Raw genomic sequence first — 24,444 nt, forward strand, 5'->3', positions numbered from 1 at the left:
TTGTGCCTGGTCCACCATCTTGCCCAGAGGTCAAAGACAAAACTAAATCATCTGTAGCTCTTGCATGGAAACCTCCACAAAAGGATGGTGGCAGTCCTATAAAAGGATATATTGTTGAAATGCAAGATGAAGGTAGTACTGACTGGAAGAAGGTGAATGAAGGAGACAAACTCTTTCCTACTTGTGAATGTGTTATTCCCAACTTGAAAGAGCTCAGAAAATACCGATTTAGAGTGAAAGCTGTAAATGCTGCCGGAGAATCAGAACCAAGCCTTGCAACCTCAGAAATACCTGTTCAAGATATTCTAGGTAAATGTCCTGGGAATAATATAGGTATAATATTTATGCATAAGTGTTACGTACTGCTGTGGATGTTCAAGCAAAATGCCAGGCAAGCCAAAAATAAAACAGAACAAACAATTATGCAGAAGTGTAACAAGAGATTGACACATTTTTGAAATTGTCATGATGACCATTACCAGGGCAGGATCCATTAGAAAACTGATGAGTACCTGCAGTCATACTAAGGAAATAATGTGTATTTTATGAAGAAATGACTACAACAATTTTTTCTTTTCGTATAGTTTCCAGCTTCCTTTTTGCATACCCAACCTTTCTCATATAAACTTGCATTCTGCATGTTTGTGTTTGGTTTTAGCTCAGTGCTGACAGAAATTTACTTTCAGTAGCTCTTAAAATTTACATATTAAAATATTTTTGCAGAGGAACCAGATATATTCCTTGATCTTGGAGCACAGGATTTCCTCTCTTGTCGTGCTGGCACAACAATTAAAATCCCAGCTGTTATCAAGGGTCGTCCAGTTCCAAAAACATTTTGGGAGTTTGAAGGAAAAGCAAAGATAACAGCAAAGGTTAGTAAAAGCTTTTTTCTGCATGTGTTTCTAGACATTTAAGCTTGTGCCCTTTTATGTTTACATTATTTCCCTTTGTTTATAGGAGGGAGGTCATAATGTGCCTGAAGAAGCTCAGGTAAAGCAACCAATTTTTGTAACTTTAGTATTGTTGCATTTTTCATACATAAATATTTAAAGTTGATCTATAACTTCTCTTCCTTTCTGTAACACACAGGTGGAAGCAACTGATACGCGTTCAGTGATTATCATCCCTGAATGCAACAGAAGTCATTCTGGACGATACAGTATTACAGCAAAGAACAAAGCAGGACAAAAAACTGCTCATGTCAGAGTTAACGTGCTTGGTATGGCTTATACATATTGAAGTGTTCAAGCAGTAAGTTTGTCTTATTTTTCTACATACTTATGTAAAATTGTTTCTGTTGTGCTTTTACCTTAACAGATGTCCCAGGTCCACCGAAAGACCTAAAAGTAAGTGATATCACAAGAGGCAGTTGTAAACTTTCATGGAAGATGCCAGATGATGATGGTGGAGATAGAATCAGAGGCTACGTTATAGAGAAAAGAACTATTGATGGGAAGGCCTGGACTAAAGTCAATGCCAACTGTGGGAGTACTTCCTTTGTTGTGCCTGATCTCATATCTGGCCAAGAGTATTTCTTCCGGGTACGTGCAGAAAACCGTTTTGGTGTTGGCCCTCCTGCAGAAACCATCCAACGGACCACAGCCAGGGATCCAATCCGTAAGTGAAGTAGAAGTCAAACCAATTCTTTAAAATCAGACAGTACTGCACAGTGGATTTATTCACATTTCTGTTTTGTTTGTGAAGATCCTCCTGATCCACCTATTAAACTAAAGATTGGACTTGTAACCAAGAATACTGTGAGTCTGACATGGAAACCACCAAAGAACGACGGTGGGGCTCCTGTTACACATTATAATGTTGAATGTCTGCGCTGGGATCGTACTGGAGAAGTGAAAGAGACTTGGAAGCAATGCAATAGACGTGACGTAGAGGAAACAAAGTTTACTGTTGAGGATCTTGTAGAAGGTGGAGAATATGAATTCAGAGTCAAAGCTGTAAATATAGCAGGTCCTAGTAGGCCTTCAGCCACAGTTGGACCACTTGTTGTCAAAGACCAGACATGTAAGTACTAACTGATACCAGTAGATACAAATTCAATTTTAAAATTATGAACTATTTTTGCATGTTAATTTTTTTAACATTTCATTGTAGGCCCACCATCTATTGAACTCAAAGAATTTATGGAGGTTGAAGAAGGAACAGATGTTAACATTGTGGCCAAGATAAAGGGTGTACCCTTTCCCACATTAACATGGCTAAAAGCTTCTCCAAAGAAACCAGACGACAAAAAAGCAGTGCCGTATGATCAACATGTCAACAAGATTGTTGGCGAAGATACTTGCACTTTATTGATTCAACAGTCTCGCAGAAGTGATACAGGCTTATATACCATAACAGCCGTAAATAATCTGGGAACTGCTTCAAAGGAGATGAGACTAAACGTTTTGGGTAGGTATCAATAACTCTTATGCATTGCATAAATTAATAGCATTCATGTGATACTTTATTTTAATAACATTTGGATTAATTTGTCTTTATAAAAATGTGTCTTTTAGGCCGTCCTGGACCTCCAGTAGGACCTATTAAATTTGAATCCATTTTGGCTGATAAAATGACAATATCATGGCTTCCTCCATTAGATGATGGTGGTTCTAAGATTACAAACTATGTTATAGAGAAAAAAGAAGCAAATAGGAGGACATGGGTACCCGTTACTAATGAGCCTAAGGAATGCTTATTCACTGTTCCCAAGTTGATGGAAGGCCATGAATACGTGTTCCGCATTATGGCACAAAACAAATATGGTATTGGAGAACCTTTGGATAGTGAACCAGAAACAGCACGAAACCTTTTCAGTAAGTAGGAATATGCTTTCAAATGGTGTAAGTTGTTTTCATACACCGGTGTATGTACGATATCTTTTAAATACCATTATTACTTTTCTCTCTTAATTTAAGTAAATTTTCTAGAATGGCTTGAAGGGTTTTAGCATTAGTAGGTAGTTCTTAAAAGCATGTGTACTTTTCTCCCACTTTGTTATATATTAAAATACAATTTCAAGGAGTTTTAAGATTTGACTATGCAAATAAAGGTTTATCTGATAAGATTCAGGTCATTCTGTTGTGTTTGAGACATTATTGACCTTATAGATCAGGAAGAGACAATTTTCTGCCTTCAGTTTTGAAAGAGAAATTAGGCAGGGTAGCTCTGATGTAGAAGGAGTGTTAGGCTGGCAAGAGAAAATCATTGTTAAAACATGGAAGGGCACTGAAATGAGGTACTGATCCAGGAAGGCGAGAAAGACTAATCTTTGACAATTGTTATTTGAAGGAAAGATAGTTTATGTTTCACGGAAGTATGTGTACCTGAATAGAGATGGGAAGGTGAATGAGGCATCTCGTTCAGATAGGTCACCACCCGATCCACCACCCACATCCATAGCTCTGTTTTGCACTCTATCTCCAACTTCTTTAAGCTTTTTTTTTTTTTTTAACACTATGTGTGAATTTTTTTCCCCTAGCTGTTCCTGGACCTTGTGACAAACCAACGGTTAGCAGTATAACACGTGACTCAATGACTGTAAACTGGGAAGAACCAGAACATGATGGTGGCTCTCCCATTACTGGTTACTGGTTGGAACGCAAAGAGACTACTGGAAAGAGGTGGACCAGGGTTAACCGTGACCCTATCAAACCTATGACACTGGGAGTTTCATACAAAGTTACAGGTCTTATTGAAGGCTCTGAATATCAGTTCCGTGTTTCAGCTATCAATGCGGCTGGTGTTGGTCCACCAAGCATGCCATCTGATCCAGCAATTGCTAGAGATCCTATTGGTAAATGTTTTACATTCCTATTTTTGAATTTGAAAGTATTCAAATAAGAATATAGAACATATTGTTATGATGTAATGGTATGATGATATTTTTCAGCCCCACCTGGCCCTCCTATTCCAAAAGTTACTGATTGGACAAAGTCTTCTGTAGACTTGGAGTGGACTCCACCACTAAAGGATGGTGGTTCTAGGGTCACTGGCTACATTGTCGAGTATAAAGAGGAAGGAAAGGAAGAATGGGAACGGGTAGGTGGAAAACTCTCTGTGTGTCTATCAAAAGAAGTCCCTCCAGAAAACATATTTTTTAGAAATTTTCACTGTGCAAGTTATTTTCTAAAAGTTCACATTTTTGCACCATAATTATCTTCACATGTTTTAAATATAAGATCAAATGTAAAAGTCAGTAATTGCTGCTCCACAACATCATGTTAACTTCACAGTTTCCTAAACTTATAATTTTTAAATTTCTGTTTAAAGATGTGAGAAAATATGTAATATGATAATAATATGATAAAATAACATAACACAAGACCAAGTTAGAACTGGCACAAAAGTAGGTGTTGCTGGTATCAGACTATGCCAAATCATTTGCAACTACTATGTCTGTACATTTCCCAACTTTTTTCAATAGTGCGTTACTATTGTTTGTTTGTTTGTTTGTTTGCTTTCAAGAATGCATTACTGAATTTTGTTTTTCAATAATGCGTTATGGAAAATTTAACTGATGCATACCTTAGCTATTTTTTTATGTTCCTAAACATTTGGGTGCTTTTAAGTAATACCTAGATTTCCTGCACTGTTTCCAAGTAAACAGGCTTCATATGAGGGTTTAAAAATAATTCCTTTTTTCTGCCATTCTCACTTATATGAGTTTACTTGTCCAATAATACATGTAATGCTTCTGAGAGCACAGACCATAGTAATTGCTGCAATATCCACGTCTGTTAGAATTATCAAAAATTGGAATATTCAGAATAGCTTCTATGTCCATGTCCCGTATTTCTTTACACAGATTCTGAAGAATTCTGTGTGAGATCCATAAAGGCTTGAGACTGTTTTGTGCCTGTAAATCTGGAACAACATCTGGTTTGAGATTTGTTTCAAACATCACAAAAGAAAATTATGATACCTTGATGTTAGCTGATGTTATAATATTTTTTTCCAGGTAAAAGATAAAGAAATTCGAGGAACCAAGTTCGTTGTGGCAGGATTAAAAGAAGGATGCTTTTACAAATTTAGAGTTAGAGCAGTGAATGCTGCTGGCATTGGAGAGCCTGGAGAAGTTACAGACATTATTGAAATGAAAGACAGAATTGGTATTTATCATTTACACTTTTAGTACTTCTAAGCCAAAGTAAGAAAAAAGAACACCTTATTAATTGAATTTTTCTGTTCACCTCCAACAGTGGCTCCTGATATTAATTTGGATGCAAGTGTCAGGGACAGAATTGTTGTTCATGCTGGAGGAGTAATTCGGATCATAGCATATGTCTCAGGAAAACCACCTCCAACAGTGACTTGGAGCAGGGATGACCAAGCTTTACCAGAAGAAGCCAAAATTGAAGAAACAGCTATTAGTTCTTCTTTGGTCATCAAAAATTGCAAAAGGAGCCACCAGGGTATATACACTCTTCTTGCTAAAAATGATGGTGGCGAGAGAAAGAAGACTATTATTGTTGACGTGCTAGGTAAATAATGACTTAAGTCCTTGTGAACAAGTAAAATTTCTAACATGCAGCTTGAATACTTAAATAGTCCATTTCTTCTTTGCTTTCAGACGTACCAGGCCCAGTTGGAATGCCATTCCTTACTGAGAACCTAACCAGTGACTCTTGTAAACTGACATGGTTTACTCCAGAAGATGATGGTGGTTCTCCTATTACCAACTATATAATTGAAAAACGTGAATCGGACCATAGAGCTTGGACTCCAGTAAGCTACACAGTTACAAGACAGAATGCTACTGTTCAGGGACTCACTGAAGGGAAAGCCTACTTTTTCCGAATTGCAGCTGAGAATATAATTGGCATGGGTCCATTCACAGAGACAACAAAAGAAATTGTCATTAGAGATCCAATAAGTAAGTATATTTTTGGGTTTGGATTACTGTCATGTGAGATGAATATGCAGAAAAATGCATTTACCATATTTTTTTGTTTACTCACAGCTGTTCCTGACCGTCCAGAAGACCTGGAAGTAAAAGCAGTTACCAAGAACTCTGTCACATTAACTTGGAACCCTCCAAAATATAATGGAGGCTCAGATATCACCATGTATGTTCTAGAGAGCCGTCTCATTGGAAAAGAGAAATTCCACAGAGTTACGAAGGAGAAAATGCTTGATAGGAAATACACTGTAGAAGGCTTGAAAGAGGGTGACACCTACGAGTATCGTGTGAGTGCTTGCAATATTGTGGGGCAAGGCAAGCCATCATTTTGCACAAAACCAATCACGTGCAAGGATGAAATTGGTATGTATCTTTTTTCATAATTCTTTTGAATACAGTGATTACATTTCCTGATTCCTTTTTCTTATTAGTATCTCTGACATTCGTGGGCATTGTGTTTTTTAATACTGTCTTTCAGCTCCTCCAACACTTGACCTTGACTTTAGAGACAAGCTTATTGTTCGGGTTGGTGAAGCTTTCAGCCTGACAGGACGTTACTCAGGCAAGCCTGCACCAAAGGTTACTTGGCTAAAGGATGATATTGTTGTGAAAGATGATGACCGTATAAAGATCAAGACAACTCCTACAACTCTTTGCCTGGGGATACGAAAATCTGTCCGTGAAGACTCAGGCAAATACTGTGTTACTGTAGAGAACAGCACAGGATCAAGAAAAGGATTTTGTCAAGTTAATGTTGTTGGTAGGTTTTACTTGACAACAAACAGTATTGTATGTGATTTTTAGTAGTGATTAGAGTTCATTGAATTATATAAAATGTAAATATTAAAATGTGTTCTTAAATTACAATATTTTGATTTGTTGCATTCTCATTTATTTTTTTTTTTAAATTTTGAGTACATAGTTAACTCTGGCTTAGTTTATTCAGCATGAATAATTTAATGTCTCTACATATGCCTTTAGAGAATGTCAACACTGTAGAAAATGTCAATCACCCAACATCTTATAAGCATTAAGGAATTAAGTCCAGTGAGTTAAACATGTATTAAAGAGGAATGGTCTTGATTTGTTATTAAAACTATGATGCCAGATTTCTAATTTCATAATATATTGAATGTACTGACACTGTTTAATCTATGTTTTTATGTGACATTCTTCTATAAATCATGGGTGTTCTTCATTTTTTCTTAAACAGATCGCCCATCACCTCCAGTAGGTCCAGTTATATTTGATGAAGTTCACAGAGATCATATGGTGGTTTCCTGGAAACCTCCATTAGATGATGGAGGCAGTGAAATTACAAATTACATTATTGAGAAGAGGGATGCACACAGAGACCTGTGGATGCCAGTTACATCTGCCACAGTTAAGACAACCTGCAAAATTCCTAAGCTGCTTGAAGGAAGAGACTATCAAATTCGAATTTATGCTGAAAATCTTTATGGCATAAGTGATCCACTCATCTCTGATGAGATGAAAGCCAAGGACCGCTTCCGTATGTTATTCTTTTCCTGTCTTACTTTGATACTTTAATCTTTACTCTGTTTATAGTGCTCATAAATTCTTTTTTTTCCCACCCCTCCAGGGGTTCCTGATGCACCCGAGCAACCAATCATTAAAGATGTTACCAAAGACTCTGCAGTAGTGGTTTGGAATAAACCCTATGATGGAGGCAAGCCGATAACAAACTATATTGTAGAAAAGAAGGAAACAATGGCTACAAGATGGGTCAGAGTTACCAAAGACCCGATTTTCCCCAGTACTCAGTTCAAAGTACCTGACCTTCTCGAAGGCTGTGAATATGAATTCCGTGTTTCAGCAGAAAATGAAATTGGCATTGGTGATCCTAGTCCACCATCAAAGCCAATTTTTGCTAGAGATCCAATCGGTAAAGTATTACATTTCATTTCTCATTGAAAATTTAATGCACTCTTCATTTCAGCTAGAAAATAATTTTAATATTTTCCTTTTTTTTTCCCATTTCTTTTTTTTTTTTTTTTCCTTTTTAACAGCAAAACCAAGTCCACCTATTAATCCAGAAGCAGTAGATAAAACTAAAAATTCAGTTGATTTATCTTGGCAACCACCACGCCATGATGGTAATGGCAAGATAATTGGCTACCTTGTTGAGTATCAGAAAGTTGGAGATGAAGAATGGAAAAAGGCCAATCTTGCAGCAGATTCCTGTCCTGAAACAAAATACAAAGTGACTGGCCTTACTGAGGGCTTGACCTATAAGTTCAGGGTCAAGGCAGTCAATGCAGCAGGTGAATCTGAACCAGCCTATGTTCCTGATCCAGTTGAAGTAAAAGACAGACTTGGTGAGTTTAGTAAAAGTCAGATAAGTTTACCTAAGGAGATTTTTTTTTCCTCATTTTCTAAAAACATACCATTTTGATTCCAGAACCTCCTGAGCTGATACTTGATGCTAATATGGCCCGAGAACAGCATGTAAAAGCTGGAGATACTCTGAGACTTAGTGCTGTTATTAAAGGTGTTCCGTTCCCAAAAGTTTCTTGGAAGAAAGAAGATCATGAGGTCTCACCCAAAGCTGATATTGAGGTTACAGGAGTTGGCAGTAAGCTTGAAATTCGTAACACTGTCCATGAAGATGGTGGAGTTTACTCCCTGACAGTTGAAAATCCAGCTGGTTCAAAGACTGTCTCAGTAAAAGTTGTTGTCTTAGGTAATCTTTTTTATCTTCTTTTTATACTCCATGTTTTTGTTCTATAATTAGAGATTAAGAAAGAAATCAATGGAAAATATCAATAAACTGAGTCGTAGAAAATATACAGTAGAAAAATGACTAAAAATTAAATTAAATATATTAATTTATCTTGAGATTTTCCATGTTCTGTAAAAAATGCTTTAATTATCAAATAAGTAACAGATTCATTTTTTGTCAAATTAGATAAGCCTGGTCCACCCAGAAATCTGAAAATCAGTGAAGTTAGAAGTGATTCTTGCTATCTCACTTGGATGGAACCAGAAGATGATGGTGGCTCTGTCATTACCAACTATGTGGTGGAAAGGAAAGATGTAGCTTCTGCACAGTGGGTAGCCATCTCATCATCCTCCAAGAAACGCAGTCATATCGCTAAATATCTGATGGAAGGCACTCAGTATCTCTTCCGAGTTGCAGCTGAGAATCAGTATGGTAGAGGTCCATATGTGGAAACGCTCAAACCTATTAAAGCTATAGATCCGCTGCGTAAGTGGTTTTGTGTTTTATGATTTGGGGTTTTTTGTGCTATATTATTTGGGTTTTTTCCTATTGTTCTTGGTAATTTTTGAGATTATCTCATTGCTACTAATGGGAACATGGTACACTACTACCACAGATAGGTCATTCTAGTAACCATTTTGGTTTTGTATTTTAAAAGATCCTCCAGGGCCACCAAAGAATCTGCATCATGTGGATGTTGACAAGACTGAAGTTTCCCTTGTTTGGAATCGACCAGATCGTGACGGTGGTGCTGAAATAACTGGATATTTGGTGGAATATCAAGAAGATGGTGCAGATGAGTGGACAAAGTTCCAGACAGTACCCATGCTAGAGTGTGTTGTTACAGGCCTACAAAAAGGGAAAATATACAAATTCCGTGTGAGAGCCCAGAACATTGTTGGTCTTAGCCTTCCAGATACAACTATACCAATAGAGTGTCAAGAAAAACTCGGTAATTTTGTGTGTGTGTGTGTGTCATTTCACTGATTCTTTCTCTCTTTCTTAAAGAATTTTCCCTGAAAAGGTAACTTCTATTTTTCTCCAATTTCAGTACCTCCATCCGTGGACCTAGATGTAAAGTTAATTGAAGGTCTTGTTGTTAAAGCTGGCACCACAGTGAGACTTCCGGCAATTATGAGAGGTGTGCCAGTTCCCACTGCAAAATGGGTTACTGATAGCAGTGAAATTAAATCAGATGGCAGATACAAGATTGAAACTGACAATTATTCAACTGTACTTACCATCAAAGACTGTGTCAGAAAAGATACAGGAGAATATCTACTTACGGTATCTAATGCAGCTGGCAGCAAAACTGTTGCTCTACATCTTACAGTTTTGGATGTTCCTGGCCCACCAACTGGTCCTATTAATATTCTTGAAGTAACACCGGAATATATGGTTATTTCTTGGCGTCCTCCTAAAGATGATGGTGGGAGTCCTATAATAAATTATATTGTTGAGAAGCGTCAATCAAAGAAAGAAACTTGGGGAGTGGTTAGCTCTGGAACAAGTCACACAAAAATTAAGATTCCACGACTGCAGAAAGGCTGCGAATATATTTTCCGTGTTCGAGCAGAAAATAAGATAGGCATTGGTGCACCCCTTGATTCAGAACCAACGGTTGCTAAACATATGTTTGATCCACCATCCCCACCTGGCAAACCAGTTGTTTATGATATTACAGAAAATGCTGCAACAGTGTCTTGGACTCTACCAAAATCTGATGGTGGAACTCCAATAACAGGTTATGTACTTGAACGTCGGGAAGCATCTGGTAAATGGGTGCGTGTCAATAAGGCGCCAATACTTGATATGAAATACAGAGTCACTGGTCTTTTTGAAGGCAACACATATGAATTCAGGGTTTTTGCAGAAAACATGGTGGGCTTAAGCAAACCATCTCCAAGCTCTGATCCAATAAAAGCATCACGTCCTATCACTGTTCCTGGACCACCTATAAATCCAAAATTAAAAGACAAAACCAAAGAAACAGCTGATCTTGTGTGGACAAAGCCCCTCAAAGATGGTGGCAGCCCAATCCTAGGATACATTGTGGAATGTCAGAAAACTGGAACTACACAATGGAATAGAATCAATAAGGATGAACTCATTAGGCAGTGTGCTTTCAGAGTACCTGGATTAATAGAAGGAAACGAATATAAATTCCGAATAAAAGCTGTCAATATTGTGGGAGAGGGAGAACCAAGAGAACTGGCAGAAACTGTACTTGCAAAGGATATTCTTTCTCCTCCAGAAATAAACCTTGATGTGACCTGTAGAGATTTAATTACTGTCCGAGTAGGCCAAACAATCCGTATCACTGGTAAAGTAAAAGGCAGGCCAGATCCTGACATAACATGGTCTAAAGATGGCAAAGTACTAGTCCAAGAAAAACGTGTTGAAATAGTCCATGATCTGCCTAATGTTGAACTGCAAGTGAAAGAAGCCAAAAGATCTGATCATGGCAAATATATAATAGCAGCTAAGAACACCTGTGGACATGCTCAGGCTTTTGCTGTTGTTAATGTACTTGACAGACCTGGACCATGCCAAAACCTAAAAATAAGCTATGTCACAAAAGATTCTTGTATGATTGCTTGGGAGAGTCCGGTGGATAATGGTGGTTCTGAAATTACGAATTACATAGTAGAGTACCGTCAACCAAACCAGAGGGGATGGTCAATTGTCTCCTCCGATATCACTAAACGATTAGTGAAGGCAAATCTTATAGAGAACCGTGAATACTTCTTCAGAGTTTGTGCAGAAAACAAAATAGGTCCAGGTCCTTGCATTGAGACCAAAACCCCCATACTTGCCATCAATCCCATTGACAAGCCTGGAGAGCCAGAAAATCTTCACATTGCAGAGAAAGGAAAGACATTTGTATATCTGAAATGGAGGAGGCCAGATTATGATGGTGGAAGTCCCAATTTAAGTTACCATGTTGAGAGAAAACTGAAAGAATCAGATGAATGGGAAAGGGTTCACAAAGGCAGCATTAAGGAAACACACTACATGGTAGATAAATGCGTTGAAAATAAGATTTACCAATTCAGAGTTCAAACCAAGAATGAGGCAGGTGAAAGTGACTGGGTAAAAACAGCTGAAGTTGTTGTGAAGGAAGATCTGCAGAAACCAGTGCTAGACTTGAAGTTAAGTGGCGTACTAACTGTGAAAGCAGGTGACCCAATTAGGATTGAGGCTGGAGTCAGGGGAAAACCACAGCCTGAAGTTGTGTGGACAAAAGACAAAGATGCCACAGATCTAACCAGATCTCCAAGAATCACTATTGAAACAACTTCTGACACATCTAAGTTTGTTCTCACAAAATCAAGGCGCACTGATGGTGGGAAATACGTGATAACAGCAACTAACACAGCTGGTAGTTTTGTAGCATACGCTTCTGTTATTGTCTTGGATAAACCAGGTCCTGTAAGAAACTTGAAAGTCACTGACATTTCGAGTGATAGATGTACTGTTACTTGGGACCCTCCAGAAGATGATGGTGGTTGTGAAATACAGAACTACATCCTGGAAAAATGTGAAAGCAAGCGTATGGTTTGGTCTACATACTCTTCCTCTGTCCTAACAAACTATGCAAATGTGACACGCCTCATTGAAGGTAATGAATATATATTCAGAGTTCGTGCAGAGAACAAAATGGGAACTGGTCCACCAACAGAAACACATCCAATTATTGCCAAAACAAAATATGATAGACCTGGACGCCCTGATCCTCCAGATGTCACAAGAGTTAGCAAAGAAGAGATGACTGTAGTTTGGAATCCACCAGAATATGATGGTGGCAAATCAATTACAGGATACATTTTAGAGAAGAAAGAGAAACGATCACTAAGATGGGTTCCCGTTACTAAGAGTGCAATCCCAGAGAGACGCAAGAAGGTTACTAATCTCATCCCTGGTCATGAATACCAGTTCCGCGTCAGTGCCGAAAATGAAGTTGGACTTGGAGAGCCAAGCTTGCCATCAAGACCTGTAGTAGCAAAAGACCCAATAGGTATTGTACCACTGTATTCTACTTTATTTTGTTTTAATGTTAACTTAACAAATTGGTAACTTTCACAACTGTATTCTTAGCTGTTATTTTTATTGTCTTTCAGAACCACCTGGTCCTCCCACAAACTTGAGAGTGGTTGATAGCACAAAGAGTTCCATAACCCTTGGCTGGGGAAAACCAGTGTATGATGGTGGTGCTCCAATTATAGGATATGTTGTGGAAATTAGACCAAAAGTTGAGGGTGCTGATCCTGAAGCAGGATGGAAACGATGCAATGTTGCGGCCCAAGTTATTCATACAGAATTTACAGCCACCAGCCTGGATGAGAAACAATTATATGAGTTCAGAGTTTCTGCCCAAAACCAGGTTGGCCTCGGCCGACCAGCTGAACTGAAAGAAGCTGTGTCCCCCAAGGAAATACTTGGTGAGTTTTCTCATTATCTTTATGAGTATTTACATAGAATCTTTATTTGCTTTGGGTTTATTTTATTTCACATGCAATCTTTGCATTTTATTTCTTTATTTTTGTTTTTCAGAACCTCCTGAGATTGAGTTGGATGCAAGCATGAGAAAGTTAGTCACAGTCAGGGCAGGATGCCCTATTAGACTTTTTGCCATTGTTAGGGGTCGCCCAGCACCAAAAGTCACCTGGAGAAGAATGGGTATTGATAATGTGATCAGAAAAGGACAAGTTGATCTAGTTGACACTATGGCCTTCTGTGTCATCCCTGATTCAACACGTGATGACTCAGGCAAATATTCATTGACACTTGTTAATGCAGCTGGAGAAAAGGCTGTATTTGTGAACGTCAGAGTCCTGGGTAAGTAACGAGATAAATATCTCTGAACAATTTTTAACTATATTGACTGTTCCTTGCAGAAATTTTTATGGTCCCCAGGTGCTACAGTTCTTGAGCACAACTGTATCAGCTAACACTAACTCCCCCTGCATAGAAATCTGTTAGCCCCCTTTAATTTTTACTTACTAAAGAGCAAAAGCATAAATTGATATTTCTTTACAGATACTCCTGGACCTGTGTCGGACTTCAAGGTTTCAGATGTCACCAAGATGTCATGTCATCTTTCATGGGCACCTCCAGAGAATGATGGTGGTAGTCCAGTGACTCATTACATCTTGCAGAAACGTGAGGCTGACAGGAAGACCTGGGGAACAGTCACTGCAGAACTAAAGAAAACTAGTTTCCAAATAGCTAACCTTGTACCTGGAAATGAATATTTCTTTAGAGTAACAGCAGTAAATGAATATGGGTCAGGTGTTCCAAGTGACATACCCAAACCAGTTCTAGCAACAGATCCCCTAAGTAAGTATGCCTTTTTGCACATTTTATGTTTTTTCTCTTTTTTTAATAAGATTTTGCATTTTTTGAAAGTTGGTGTTTCAAAATTAGACAATGCTACTAACTGCTCAATTATAAACATAAATATTTATGTGTCAGTTTCTGTCAAATAATAAAAGCTATGAGTATAGTACCTTTGCAATTGTTAAGAATTTTGCTTTTTTCCATATTGTCCTTGTTGAGATAGCATCCAATAATTTAACAAGTATTCAGTAGTCAGAAAATCCTGGAAATTCAATGTTTAATGTGTTTATTTTTTTTCCCCCAAAAGGTGAACCTGATCCACCACGAAAACTTGAAGTTGCTGAAATTACGAAGAATAGTGCTACTTTAGGCTGGTTGCCACCACTGCGTGATGGAGGCTCTAAAATTGATGGGTACATCGTCAGCTACAAAGAAGAAGACCAACCAGCAGATCGCTGGACAGAATATTCGGTTGTTAAAGATCTCTCCATTGTCATAGCTGGTCTGAAAGAGGGAAAGAAGTACAAGTTTAGAGTGGCAGCTAGAAATGCTGTAGGAGTAAGTTTACCAAGAGAAACTGAAGGAGTATTTGAAATTAAAGAACAACTCAGTAAGTAACAATTTAAATATCACCTATGCTGCAATATTCTGCTTTAGTAATGAAATGAGCAAAAATTCTAGTTCTTTGAGTGAGTCCCAGATATGGTTTGTGAAGTCATCTGGAGGATTATAGTTAATTGTACTGAATATTTTGAGAAGTCAGAAAGGATGAGAGTTGACCTCTAATTCAGAATTATTAAAAAATTTTGCCGATATGGTTTCAATTGGAACCAGAAAATAGGAACAAAGGAGAAATAATAAATACCATCAATGAGTTTAAAATGAAAGAGAAAAAGAGTCAGAGAGCTAGTCTGAGAGATAAATGGGGTCAAAAGTGGGAGACGTTTAAAGATAAAACAAGTTGTTTATGTTGTAGAGTTTGTTGAGAATGTAAAGTGAATGACAGGGAGGACAGTTTTGCCTGATTAAGGTGGTAGGGTCCCTGAGGCACAGGAAGATATAGGGTTAGGGGACAGATGAGAAAAACCTTCTCCATTTCTGACATAAAAAGAGAAAGAGAGAGGTATAGGAGAAAAAGAGATTGAAAACTAGGCAATGGCAGGAAGAAAAGTACACAAAACTTACCACCACATTTCTTTTGGAAGAAATCAGAAAGATTTTGTGCAAAAAGAGAAGTAGGAGAAAGGATTCTACTTGAATAATAATTCAGGAGTATAAACAGATTGACTGTGGAAATCAGTTTAGTTCAGCGACAACTTCAGTCTGTCTTTTCTCCTCCTTCATGTTCGTCTTGTAGAAAGACAGCAATAGTGAGCAAAGACAAGTTCCGGATACAAAGAGGAATTATGTGTCATACATTAATAGTACTTAAGTCTCTACATAACTGTGTGAGAAGGCAATCCAGACTCAAAAATATTCTCTTATAAACTGTACAAGAATGTAAAAGACTGGAATAGATATTCCCCACTGCAGAATCTCTAGTTGTCCATAAATGAAATCTAAATCAAAAATTGTCATGTCATTCCTACTGGTGATGCCACTTCAGAGAGAAGCAGAGAACTTTCCCATGAAAGTACCAGGAGAAGTAAATTAGTATATCACAGAAGTTGACACAAATTATATGTCTGTGTGGTTTTTTTTTTGTTTCAGTCCCACCTAAGATCCTGATGCCTGATCATGTTCACATTAAAGCCGGAAAGAAACTGAGAATTGAAGCTCATGTATATGGGAAGCCTCAACCCGTCTGTAAATGGTTGAAAGGAGATCAAGATGTACTTACATCCAGTCGCCTTGCCGTGCATAAAACAGAAAAGTCTTCTGTTCTTATCATTAAGGATGTGACTAGAAAAGATTCTGATTTTTACACTCTTACTGCAGAAAATAGTTCTGGTACCGATAGTCAGAAAATCAGAGTGATAGTCATGGGTATGTTCCATTTTATTATTTTTAAACCCAGCTTTATACAAAATCAGTGTATTCCAGTGGTTACCATTTTATTTCATGCCTTTTTTTCTTCATATACCTTTTTTGTGCAGATAAACCGGGTCCACCACAGCCTCCATTTGATATTTCTGAAATAGATGCTGATGCTTGCACTCTTGGATGGCATATACCTCTCGAAGATGGTGGCAGTAACATTACAAACTATGTAGTTGAGAAATGTGATGTAAGCAGGGGTGACTGGGTAACAGCTTTAGCTTCTGTCACAAAGACAAGCTGCAGAATTGGAAAACTGATTCCTGGAGAAGAGTATATGTTCCGCGTTCGTGCTGAAAATCGTTTTGGGATTTCTGAGCCACTTACTTCTGACAAGATGATTGCAAGGTTCCCATTTGGTATGTCAGTTTTTGATAGCGGTATTTGTCTTTTTAGCCCTTCTAGTAAGAAAGCCTGTGATTGATAACCATCTTCGTATTTCTTTCTAGATGTTCCTAGTGAACCAAAGAATGCACGTATTACCAAGGTCAATAAGGACTGCATTTTTGTTGCCTGGGATAGACCAGATAGTGATGGAGGCAGTCCAATCACTGGTTATCTCATTGAGCGCAAGGAAAGGAACAGTTTACTGTGGGTGAAAGCTAATGACACAGCTGTGCGCTCCACTGAATACCCATGTGTGGGGCTTATTGAAGGTCTTGAGTACACTTTCAGAATTTATGCGTTGAACAGAGCGGGAGCAAGTAAACCTAGCAAGCCAACAGAGTTTGTCACAGCAAGAGCACCAGTTGGTAAGCCAAATATAACAATAATTTCCAATAGACTACTGTTTTTATGGTAATTTTCTGTAACTCTTAATGATTTCAGTTTGCCCTTATGTTTATATTTTCATGTTTACTGTGAGCACATTGTGTGGGTATGCTGTAAATAGGATTCAGCACTATTAAAGCCATTTTTAATATGTTAGTTTTTCCGGCAAAGCAGATTATAACATGATCTTATTTGCTTTAGATCCCCCTGGAAAACCTGAAGTTATTGATGTCACTAAGAGTACTGCATCACTGGTATGGACAAGACCAAAGCATGATGGTGGTAGCAAACTTATCGGCTACTTTGTTGAAGCTTGCAAATTACCTGGTGATAAGTGGGTTCGCTGCAATACAACTCCACATCAAATACCTCTAGAAGAGTACACTGCTACTGATTTGGAAGAAAATGCTCAGTATCAATTTAGAGCAATTGCCAAGACAGCCGTTAACATTAGCCGGCCTTCAGAACCTTCAGATCCAGTGACCATTCATCCAGAAAATGGTAAGAAATGTAAAAACATTTGAGAACTCTGATAAGAATCTGTGCATGTTGAACTAACCCTCATGTGAAGAATGAGATGTCTATCTCTTACTAGACTGATTAACTCCTGGGCTCTTTCCTTTCAGTTCCCCCCAGAATAGAGCTGGATCTGTCCATGCAATCACAGCTTACAGTAAAAGCTGGAACTAATGTGCGTCTGGAGGCAAAGGTATATGGCAAACCAATGCCAACAATCACCTGGAAGAAAGAAGGAGAAGATTTGAAGCCATCTGAAGGTGTTAAGATCACCACTAAGAGAAATCTTGCTACAGTTGAGTTGTTCAGTGTTAACAGGAAGCAAACAGGAGACTATACTATTACTGCTGAAAATGCGAGTGGATCAAAGTCAGCAACACTTAAGCTTAAAGTACTTGGTAAGCTAAAGACTGTCTGTTAATAAATACATTTATACTCAAATGGTATAGCAAGAGATTGAACTGTAACAATGTGATGTTAATTCTTCTAGATAAGCCTGGTCCACCAGCCTCCGTTAAAATCAAACATATGTACGCAGATCGTGCAATGCTTTCTTGGGAGCCTCCTCTGGAAGATGGAGGTTCAGAAATTACTAACTACATTGTAGACAAGCGTGAAACAAGCAGACCAAACTGGGCCCAAGTCAGTGCCAATATACCCATTACAAGCTGCACAGTGGAGAAACTAATAGAAGGACATGAGTATCAGTTCCGCATATGTGCTGAAAACAAATATGGTGTTGGAGACCCTATCTTGACTGAACCAGCAGTTGCTAAGAATCCATATGGTAAGTGCTTCATGGGATAGCTTCATTAGTCATGTTTTTTTATCTACACTTACGAACGTGAATGTAACTTTCAAATAAATCTTCACAGATGTACCTGGACCTTGTGATCCACCAGTAATAAGCAATGTGACGAAAGACTTTATGACTGTAAGCTGGAAGCCACCAGCTAGTGATGGTGGATCTCCAATAACTGGTTATATGCTTGAGAAGCGTGAAACTAAGGCTCTGAACTGGACAAAAGTAAACAGAAAGCCTGTCATTGAAAGAACTGTTAAGGCTACTGGACTCCAAGAAGGAACAGAATATGAGTTCCGGGTGATAGCATTGAATAAGGCTGGACCTGGCAAACCTAGTGCACCATCTAAAGCAGTGTATGCTCGTGATCCTCAATGTAAGCTAAAAATCTCAGATATTTTCCATGGTTATTTCCAAATGCTTTTGTACTGCTTTCGGTATGATAACTTTATGTTATTTTAATTCTCAGATCCTCCTGGCCCACCTGCTTTCCCAAAAGTTGTTGATACTACTCGTAATTCGATAAGCCTGTCATGGAGCAAACCAGCATTTGATGGAGGAAGCCCTATTATTGGTTATCTAGTGGAAGCAAAAAGAGCTGATACAGACAACTGGGTCAGATGCAATCTACCCAAGAACTTACAGGCTACGCAATTTGTGGTAACAGGGCTGATAGAAGATACAGAGTACCAATTCCGCATTTATGCTGTCAATAAGATTGGATACAGTGATCCAAGTGATGTTCCTGATAAACACACTGCCAAAGACATTTTAAGTACGTTCACTGAAAACAAATTACCCTGTTGACTTTTGCTTTAATTCATGGGACAGGTTCCAGAGACAGAGATTCTCACAGATCACAAGAGCAGATTAATTTAGAATGTGTCATTTCTCAAAAAAATGTAGGCTAAAAGTAGCTAATTTGGATGAGAATAAGGCAGTTAGGAACTCAGTAGAATCTGACAGATGTCTGCTTTTTTCATCTATATGCTAGATACTCTTCTGCCTCCTATTTTGGGTCTTCAAGAATTTTTTCTTTCTCTAATCCTAAAATTAGACTTTTCAGATCTCTTCTATTCTTAAAACTTTCAATCTTCTTCATGTCTTCTAAATAATTTGAAGACAAGATTACTATTCTAAGCATCTGTGTGGCACACTATTTAATTGTATGACACTTATTCCTTAAGATCTGTGCTGGCTTCTGCATATATTTTGCTTTATGTACAAAAGCGTTGCTTCAAAGAACTGTCTTGGTTCAAGATAAACAGTACAGTCCAGGAGGCTTTGAAACTCCTTTGAGTTCTAGAGGAACTAGGAGACTCCTTCATATGATGAATAATGTAAATGGTGGAAAGGGCAGGAAAAAAAATGAAGTGAAATCAGTGCAAAAAAATGCCAAGTTCGCAAATGATCTTGAAATGAAGTCAGGACACTAACTCACTAACATCATCACAGAGAACAAGTTCCAGGCCCAGGCAAGGCCCCAGAAACATTCAAGGCCAGGCTGGATGGGGCTCTGACCAACCTGCTCATTGCAGGGAGGTTGGTCTAGATGACTCTTGAAGGTCCCTTCCAACCCACACTATTCTGTGATTCTATAATTCTAAGCTGGTTAATCAAGTGAAATGTCAGTAAAGAGGGACTTTTTGTCACAGTGATTTTAGTGACAGTCTTAAAGACAATGTTTTAATTGCATGTTTTTTGTTAAACACACAGTTCCTCCTGAAGGAGAACTTGATGCAGAACTAAGGAAAGTCCTTGTGTTGCGTGCTGGAGTCACGATGAGACTTTATGTGCCAGTAAGGGGACGTCCACCTCCAAAGATTATGTGGTCTAAAGTGGGTGCCAACCTAAGAGATAGACAAGGATTAGACATCAAATCAACTGATTTTGATACCTTCCTGCGATGTGAAAATGTAAACAAATATGATGCTGGAAAGTACGTCCTCAGTCTGGAGAACAGCTGTGGCAAAAAGGCATACACCATTGTCGTAAAAGTGCTTGGTAAGTATCAGGGTTTTCCCCCATTATAATATGTTAGTTAATTTTTTTAACTGACTTTTTTTTTTGTAGTTTGTTTACTAAATCATATGTGGGGTGGTTGTGTTTATGCAGATACTCCAGGTCCTCCAGTTAACCTGATTGTAAAGGAAGCATCTAAGGATTCTGCCTTCATTACATGGGAACCTCCACTAATAGATGGTGGCAGTCCAATCACAAATTATGTTGTTGAAAAACGTGATGCAGAAAGAAAGTCATGGTCCACAGTAACAACAGAATGTTCAAAGACAAGCTACAGGATAACTAACTTAGAAGAAGGCAAATCTTACTTCTTCAGGGTGTTTGCTGAAAATGAATATGGTATTGGTGACCCCTGTGAAACTCGTGATGCTGTTAAAGCTTCTGGTAAGAAAAATGAATACACTTTGCCTATTTTGGTATTCAAATAATTTTTATTTTTAGCTTGAATGGACACTTACTATGCTTTTCTTCCTTCTAGAAACACCTGGACCAGTTGTAGATCTTAAAGCTTCAGCTGTAACAAAATCATCATGCAATTTAGTATGGAAAAAACCTATCAGTGATGGTGGAAGCCGTATTTTTGCATATGTTGTTGAAGTCCTGATTGGTGAAGATAAATGGCAAGAAGTAATGCGGGCAAAGAACCTCCATTTTTCAATGAGAGACCTAAAAGAAGGACAAGAATACACTTTCAGAGTGAGAGCCCAAAATGATGCTGGATACGGAACTCCAACAGAGCTCACAATTGTGGCAAGAGATGATGTTGGTGAGAAGCAACTTAAGATCATTAATTCATTGCTTCACTTACCCAAATTACATTTATTTTATGCTTACTATCATTACTATGCATACATACAAATCAGATGGCTTTAAAACAGCATCTTAATTTTATAATGGAGTTTATGCACAGTTGAATAAGTGGTTTCTTTTATTTCTACAGTGGCACCTGACCTTGATTTAAGAGATCTACCTGATTTGTGCTATACAGCTAAAGAAGGCAGCAGTTTCCGTCTTAAAATCCCAATCAAAGGCAAACCTGTCCCAGCTGTAACTTGGAAGAAAGGTGAAGACCAGGCACTTACTGAGAGTGGAAGAGTTGCATTTGAATCTACAGCAGTTAACACCACACTTGTAGTACATGACTGCCAGAAAGCTGATGCTGGAAAATACACAATAACTCTGAAGAATGTTGCTGGCAGCAGGGAAGGCACTATTTCTGTGAAAGTTGTTGGCAAACCTGGCATACCAACAGGTCCGGTGAAATTTGAAGAAGTCACAGCTGATGCCATAACCCTGAAGTGGGGCCCTCCAAAAGATGATGGTGGTTCAGAAATCACTAACTATGTCCTAGAGAAGAGAGATAATGTAAACAATAAGTGGGTGACTTGTGCTTCTGCAGTCCAGAAAACATCGTTTAGAGTCACAAGACTTCATGAAGGAAATGAATATACATTCAGGATCAGGGCCGAAAATAAATATGGAGTAGGTGAAGGTCTTAAATCTGACCCTGTGATTGCAAAACATCCATTTGGTAAGTATCCATTGTAATTTTCAAAACTGAAGAAAAATATGTTGGGGGTGATATTTATTTTTAATGTCACCACATTTTTTTATATTGTTTAGATGTGCCAGATGCTCCTCCACCTCCCAACATTGTTGATGTTCGGCATGAATCTGTAGCTTTAACTTGGACTGATCCCAGAAGAACTGGAGGCTCACCAATCACAGGTATTCCCCAAAAGCCACCCTAGTATTTCAGTTCTTAGTAGTTCTTTCTCTCTGCCAAGGGGTAAGATAAAACTATCAGGTGTTTATGCTTCAAACTGAGTGAGTGATTGATTGATTGATTGATTGGTCTCACTGGTTTACTTCATTCTCTATGATGGATTCTTTTTAAAATTTAACTTAAAAGTTTGGAAAAGACTAAGAAACAATATTTTTGCATGGAGCCAAAATATCTAAAGAAAGAAAAACAAACTCACCTATATGTTACATTACTTGGGTCCAGCTCTGGAGCCCTCAGCACAGGAAAGACATGGACCTGTTGAAGAGGGTCCAGAGAAGGCCACAAAATTGATCAGAGGGCTAGAACATCTCTTCTATGAGGACAGGCTGAGAGACTTGGGGTTGGTCAGCCTGGGGAAGAGAAGGCAGACGTTTTAGAAGGACCTGTTGCAATAGCACAAGGGGTAATGGTTTTAAACTAAAAGAGGGGAGATTCAGGTTTGACAAGAGGAAGAAATTTTTTACAGTGAGCATGGTAAAATAATGGCACAGGTTGCCAAGAGAGGTAGCAGATACCCCATCCCTGGAAACATTCAAGATCAAGTTGGACAGGGCTCTGAGCAACCTGATCTGGGCAAAGATGTCACTGCTCATTGCAGGGGGGTTGGACTAGATGACCTTTGAAAGCCCCTTCCAACCCAAACTATTCTATGATCCATTTCTTAATCTGTTTTTTAGTGTTCCTCTTGTGCAATGCATATGTGACATGACATACAGGCAGTATGATGTTTCACAGTGCAATGAGAAATTAAGATTTCTAGAAAATCCCTCACATTTTCATCTCACTATTTACCTTCTAGGTTATCACATTGAAGTCAAAGAAAGAAATAGTATTCTGTGGAAGAGAGCAAATAAAACACCAATAAGAATGAAAGATTTCAGAGTGACAGGATTAACTGAAGGTCTGGAATATGAATTCAGAGTGATGGCAATCAATATGGCTGGAGTAGGTAAACCAAGTCTGCCATCTGAACCAGTTGTGGCACTTGATCCTATTGGTAAGTCAACAGGAGAAAATAAAGGAAAATTCTGAAATTTGCATTATCTTTTGCTTGACCACTATTTATTGTTTTTTCTTGCAGATCCCCCTGGAAAACCTGAAGTTATCAATGTAACTAGGAACTCAGTAACACTCATTTGGACAGAACCAAAATATGATGGTGGACATAAGTTAACTGGTTATATTGTTGAAAAGCGTGATTTACCCTCAAAGACCTGGACAAAAGCTAATCATGTGAATGTTCCAGACTGTGCATTTACTGTAACTGACCTCACTGAAGGCTGCAAATATGAGTTCAGAATTAGAGCAAAGAACACTGCTGGAGCTATCAGTCCTCCTTCTGAATCCACAGGAACCATAATATGCAAGGATGAGTATGGTATGTAGATGGCACTAAAAATGTAGAATTTTATTTGAATAATTAATACAAAATTATCTTTTTTTTTTCCTCCTATGTTCTTATTATAACAATTGTTTTGTTTTGTTTTCTTAATTTGTTTTGACAGAGGCACCAAGCATTGTTATCGATCCTACTTTGAAGGAAGGTTTAACAGTAAAAGCAGGAGAGACCATTACAGTGTCTGCTATTAGTATCCGTGGCAAACCACCTCCAACTTCAGCATGGTCAAAAGCTGGAAAAGATTTTAGACCTTCAGAACTTGTGCACATTGAAACCACACCAACTTCTTCTACTCTAACTGTCAAATATGCAGCCAGAAAAGATTCTGGAGAATACATGATCACTGCAACCAACCCTTTTGGCACTAAGCAGGAGACGGTACATGTGAAAGTTTTAGATGTTCCAGGACCTCCAGGGCCTATTGAGATCAGCAATGTTTCAGCAGAAAAAGCAACTCTCACATGGTCACCTCCTGCAGAAGATGGTGGATCACCAGTCAAATCATATGTTCTTGAAAAGAGAGAAACTAGCCGACTGCTCTGGACATTGGTTGCTGAAAATATTGAAAGCTGTAGGCATGTTGTTAGCAAGCTCATTCAAGGAAATGAATATGTTTTCCGTGTTTCAGCAGTAAATCAATATGGCCAGGGTGAACCAGTACAATCAGAACCAGTTAAAATGGTGGATAGATTTGGTATGTAGAACAAGTTAAGAAGTTTCAGTGTGTTTTTATTAATCTCTGAAGACTTGATTTTTGTTTTAACTGTACTTTTTTGTCCTTATCTAGGTCCCCCGGGCCCTCCTGGAAAACCAGAAGTTACAAATGTGACTAAAAATACTGTGACGGTTACCTGGAAAAGGCCAGTAGATGATGGCGGAAGTGAAATCACGGGTTACTATGTGGAGCGAAGAGAAAAGAAAGGTTTAAGATGGGTCAGAGCAACAAAGAAACCAGTTTCAGATCTTAGATGCAAAGTAACTGGTCTCCTGGAAGGAAATGAATATGAATTCCGTGTTAGTGCAGAAAACAGAGCAGGAGTTGGACCACCAAGTGATGCTTCAAACTCAGTCATGTGCAAGGATGTTACATGTTAGTATCGTGCCTTTTAGTTTTTGGGGGTGGGTG

At 38.4% G+C, this 24,444-nt stretch overlaps 1 protein-coding gene across 1 annotated transcript in view; it reads left to right on the forward strand.

Moving 5' to 3' along the window:
• Window positions 1-24,444, forward strand: part of TTN (titin) — a gene marked incomplete at both ends in the record, with an annotated part of 239,913 nt that overhangs the window by 170,911 nt on the left and 44,558 nt on the right. The window contains 43 exons of the mRNA XM_080346387.1: window positions 1-309; window positions 724-872; window positions 958-990; window positions 1,090-1,219; window positions 1,318-1,617; window positions 1,705-2,022; window positions 2,113-2,409; window positions 2,517-2,816; window positions 3,482-3,796; window positions 3,893-4,041; window positions 4,961-5,111; window positions 5,202-5,483; window positions 5,573-5,875; window positions 5,963-6,265; window positions 6,381-6,662; window positions 7,116-7,415; window positions 7,506-7,808; window positions 7,933-8,241; window positions 8,325-8,606; window positions 8,832-9,131; window positions 9,304-9,597; window positions 9,697-12,663; window positions 12,767-13,087; window positions 13,200-13,484; window positions 13,686-13,985; window positions 14,293-14,595; window positions 15,696-15,971; window positions 16,082-16,381; window positions 16,472-16,774; window positions 16,995-17,294; window positions 17,420-17,707; window positions 17,800-18,096; window positions 18,185-18,487; window positions 18,581-18,886; window positions 19,828-20,115; window positions 20,227-20,517; window positions 20,612-20,899; window positions 21,074-21,664; window positions 21,757-21,861; window positions 22,719-22,916; window positions 23,001-23,297; window positions 23,425-24,012; window positions 24,106-24,408. Of these exons, the coding sequence (XP_080202513.1) occupies window positions 1-309; window positions 724-872; window positions 958-990; window positions 1,090-1,219; window positions 1,318-1,617; window positions 1,705-2,022; window positions 2,113-2,409; window positions 2,517-2,816; window positions 3,482-3,796; window positions 3,893-4,041; window positions 4,961-5,111; window positions 5,202-5,483; window positions 5,573-5,875; window positions 5,963-6,265; window positions 6,381-6,662; window positions 7,116-7,415; window positions 7,506-7,808; window positions 7,933-8,241; window positions 8,325-8,606; window positions 8,832-9,131; window positions 9,304-9,597; window positions 9,697-12,663; window positions 12,767-13,087; window positions 13,200-13,484; window positions 13,686-13,985; window positions 14,293-14,595; window positions 15,696-15,971; window positions 16,082-16,381; window positions 16,472-16,774; window positions 16,995-17,294; window positions 17,420-17,707; window positions 17,800-18,096; window positions 18,185-18,487; window positions 18,581-18,886; window positions 19,828-20,115; window positions 20,227-20,517; window positions 20,612-20,899; window positions 21,074-21,664; window positions 21,757-21,861; window positions 22,719-22,916; window positions 23,001-23,297; window positions 23,425-24,012; window positions 24,106-24,408 (14,907 nt within the window). The remainder of the gene's footprint in view (window positions 310-723; window positions 873-957; window positions 991-1,089; window positions 1,220-1,317; window positions 1,618-1,704; window positions 2,023-2,112; window positions 2,410-2,516; window positions 2,817-3,481; window positions 3,797-3,892; window positions 4,042-4,960; window positions 5,112-5,201; window positions 5,484-5,572; window positions 5,876-5,962; window positions 6,266-6,380; window positions 6,663-7,115; window positions 7,416-7,505; window positions 7,809-7,932; window positions 8,242-8,324; window positions 8,607-8,831; window positions 9,132-9,303; window positions 9,598-9,696; window positions 12,664-12,766; window positions 13,088-13,199; window positions 13,485-13,685; window positions 13,986-14,292; window positions 14,596-15,695; window positions 15,972-16,081; window positions 16,382-16,471; window positions 16,775-16,994; window positions 17,295-17,419; window positions 17,708-17,799; window positions 18,097-18,184; window positions 18,488-18,580; window positions 18,887-19,827; window positions 20,116-20,226; window positions 20,518-20,611; window positions 20,900-21,073; window positions 21,665-21,756; window positions 21,862-22,718; window positions 22,917-23,000; window positions 23,298-23,424; window positions 24,013-24,105; window positions 24,409-24,444) is intronic.

The sequence above is a fragment of the Nesoenas mayeri genome (assembly GCF_963082525.1).
Source record: "Nesoenas mayeri genome assembly, chromosome: 6".
Taxonomy (NCBI): domain Eukaryota; kingdom Metazoa; phylum Chordata; class Aves; order Columbiformes; family Columbidae; genus Nesoenas; species Nesoenas mayeri.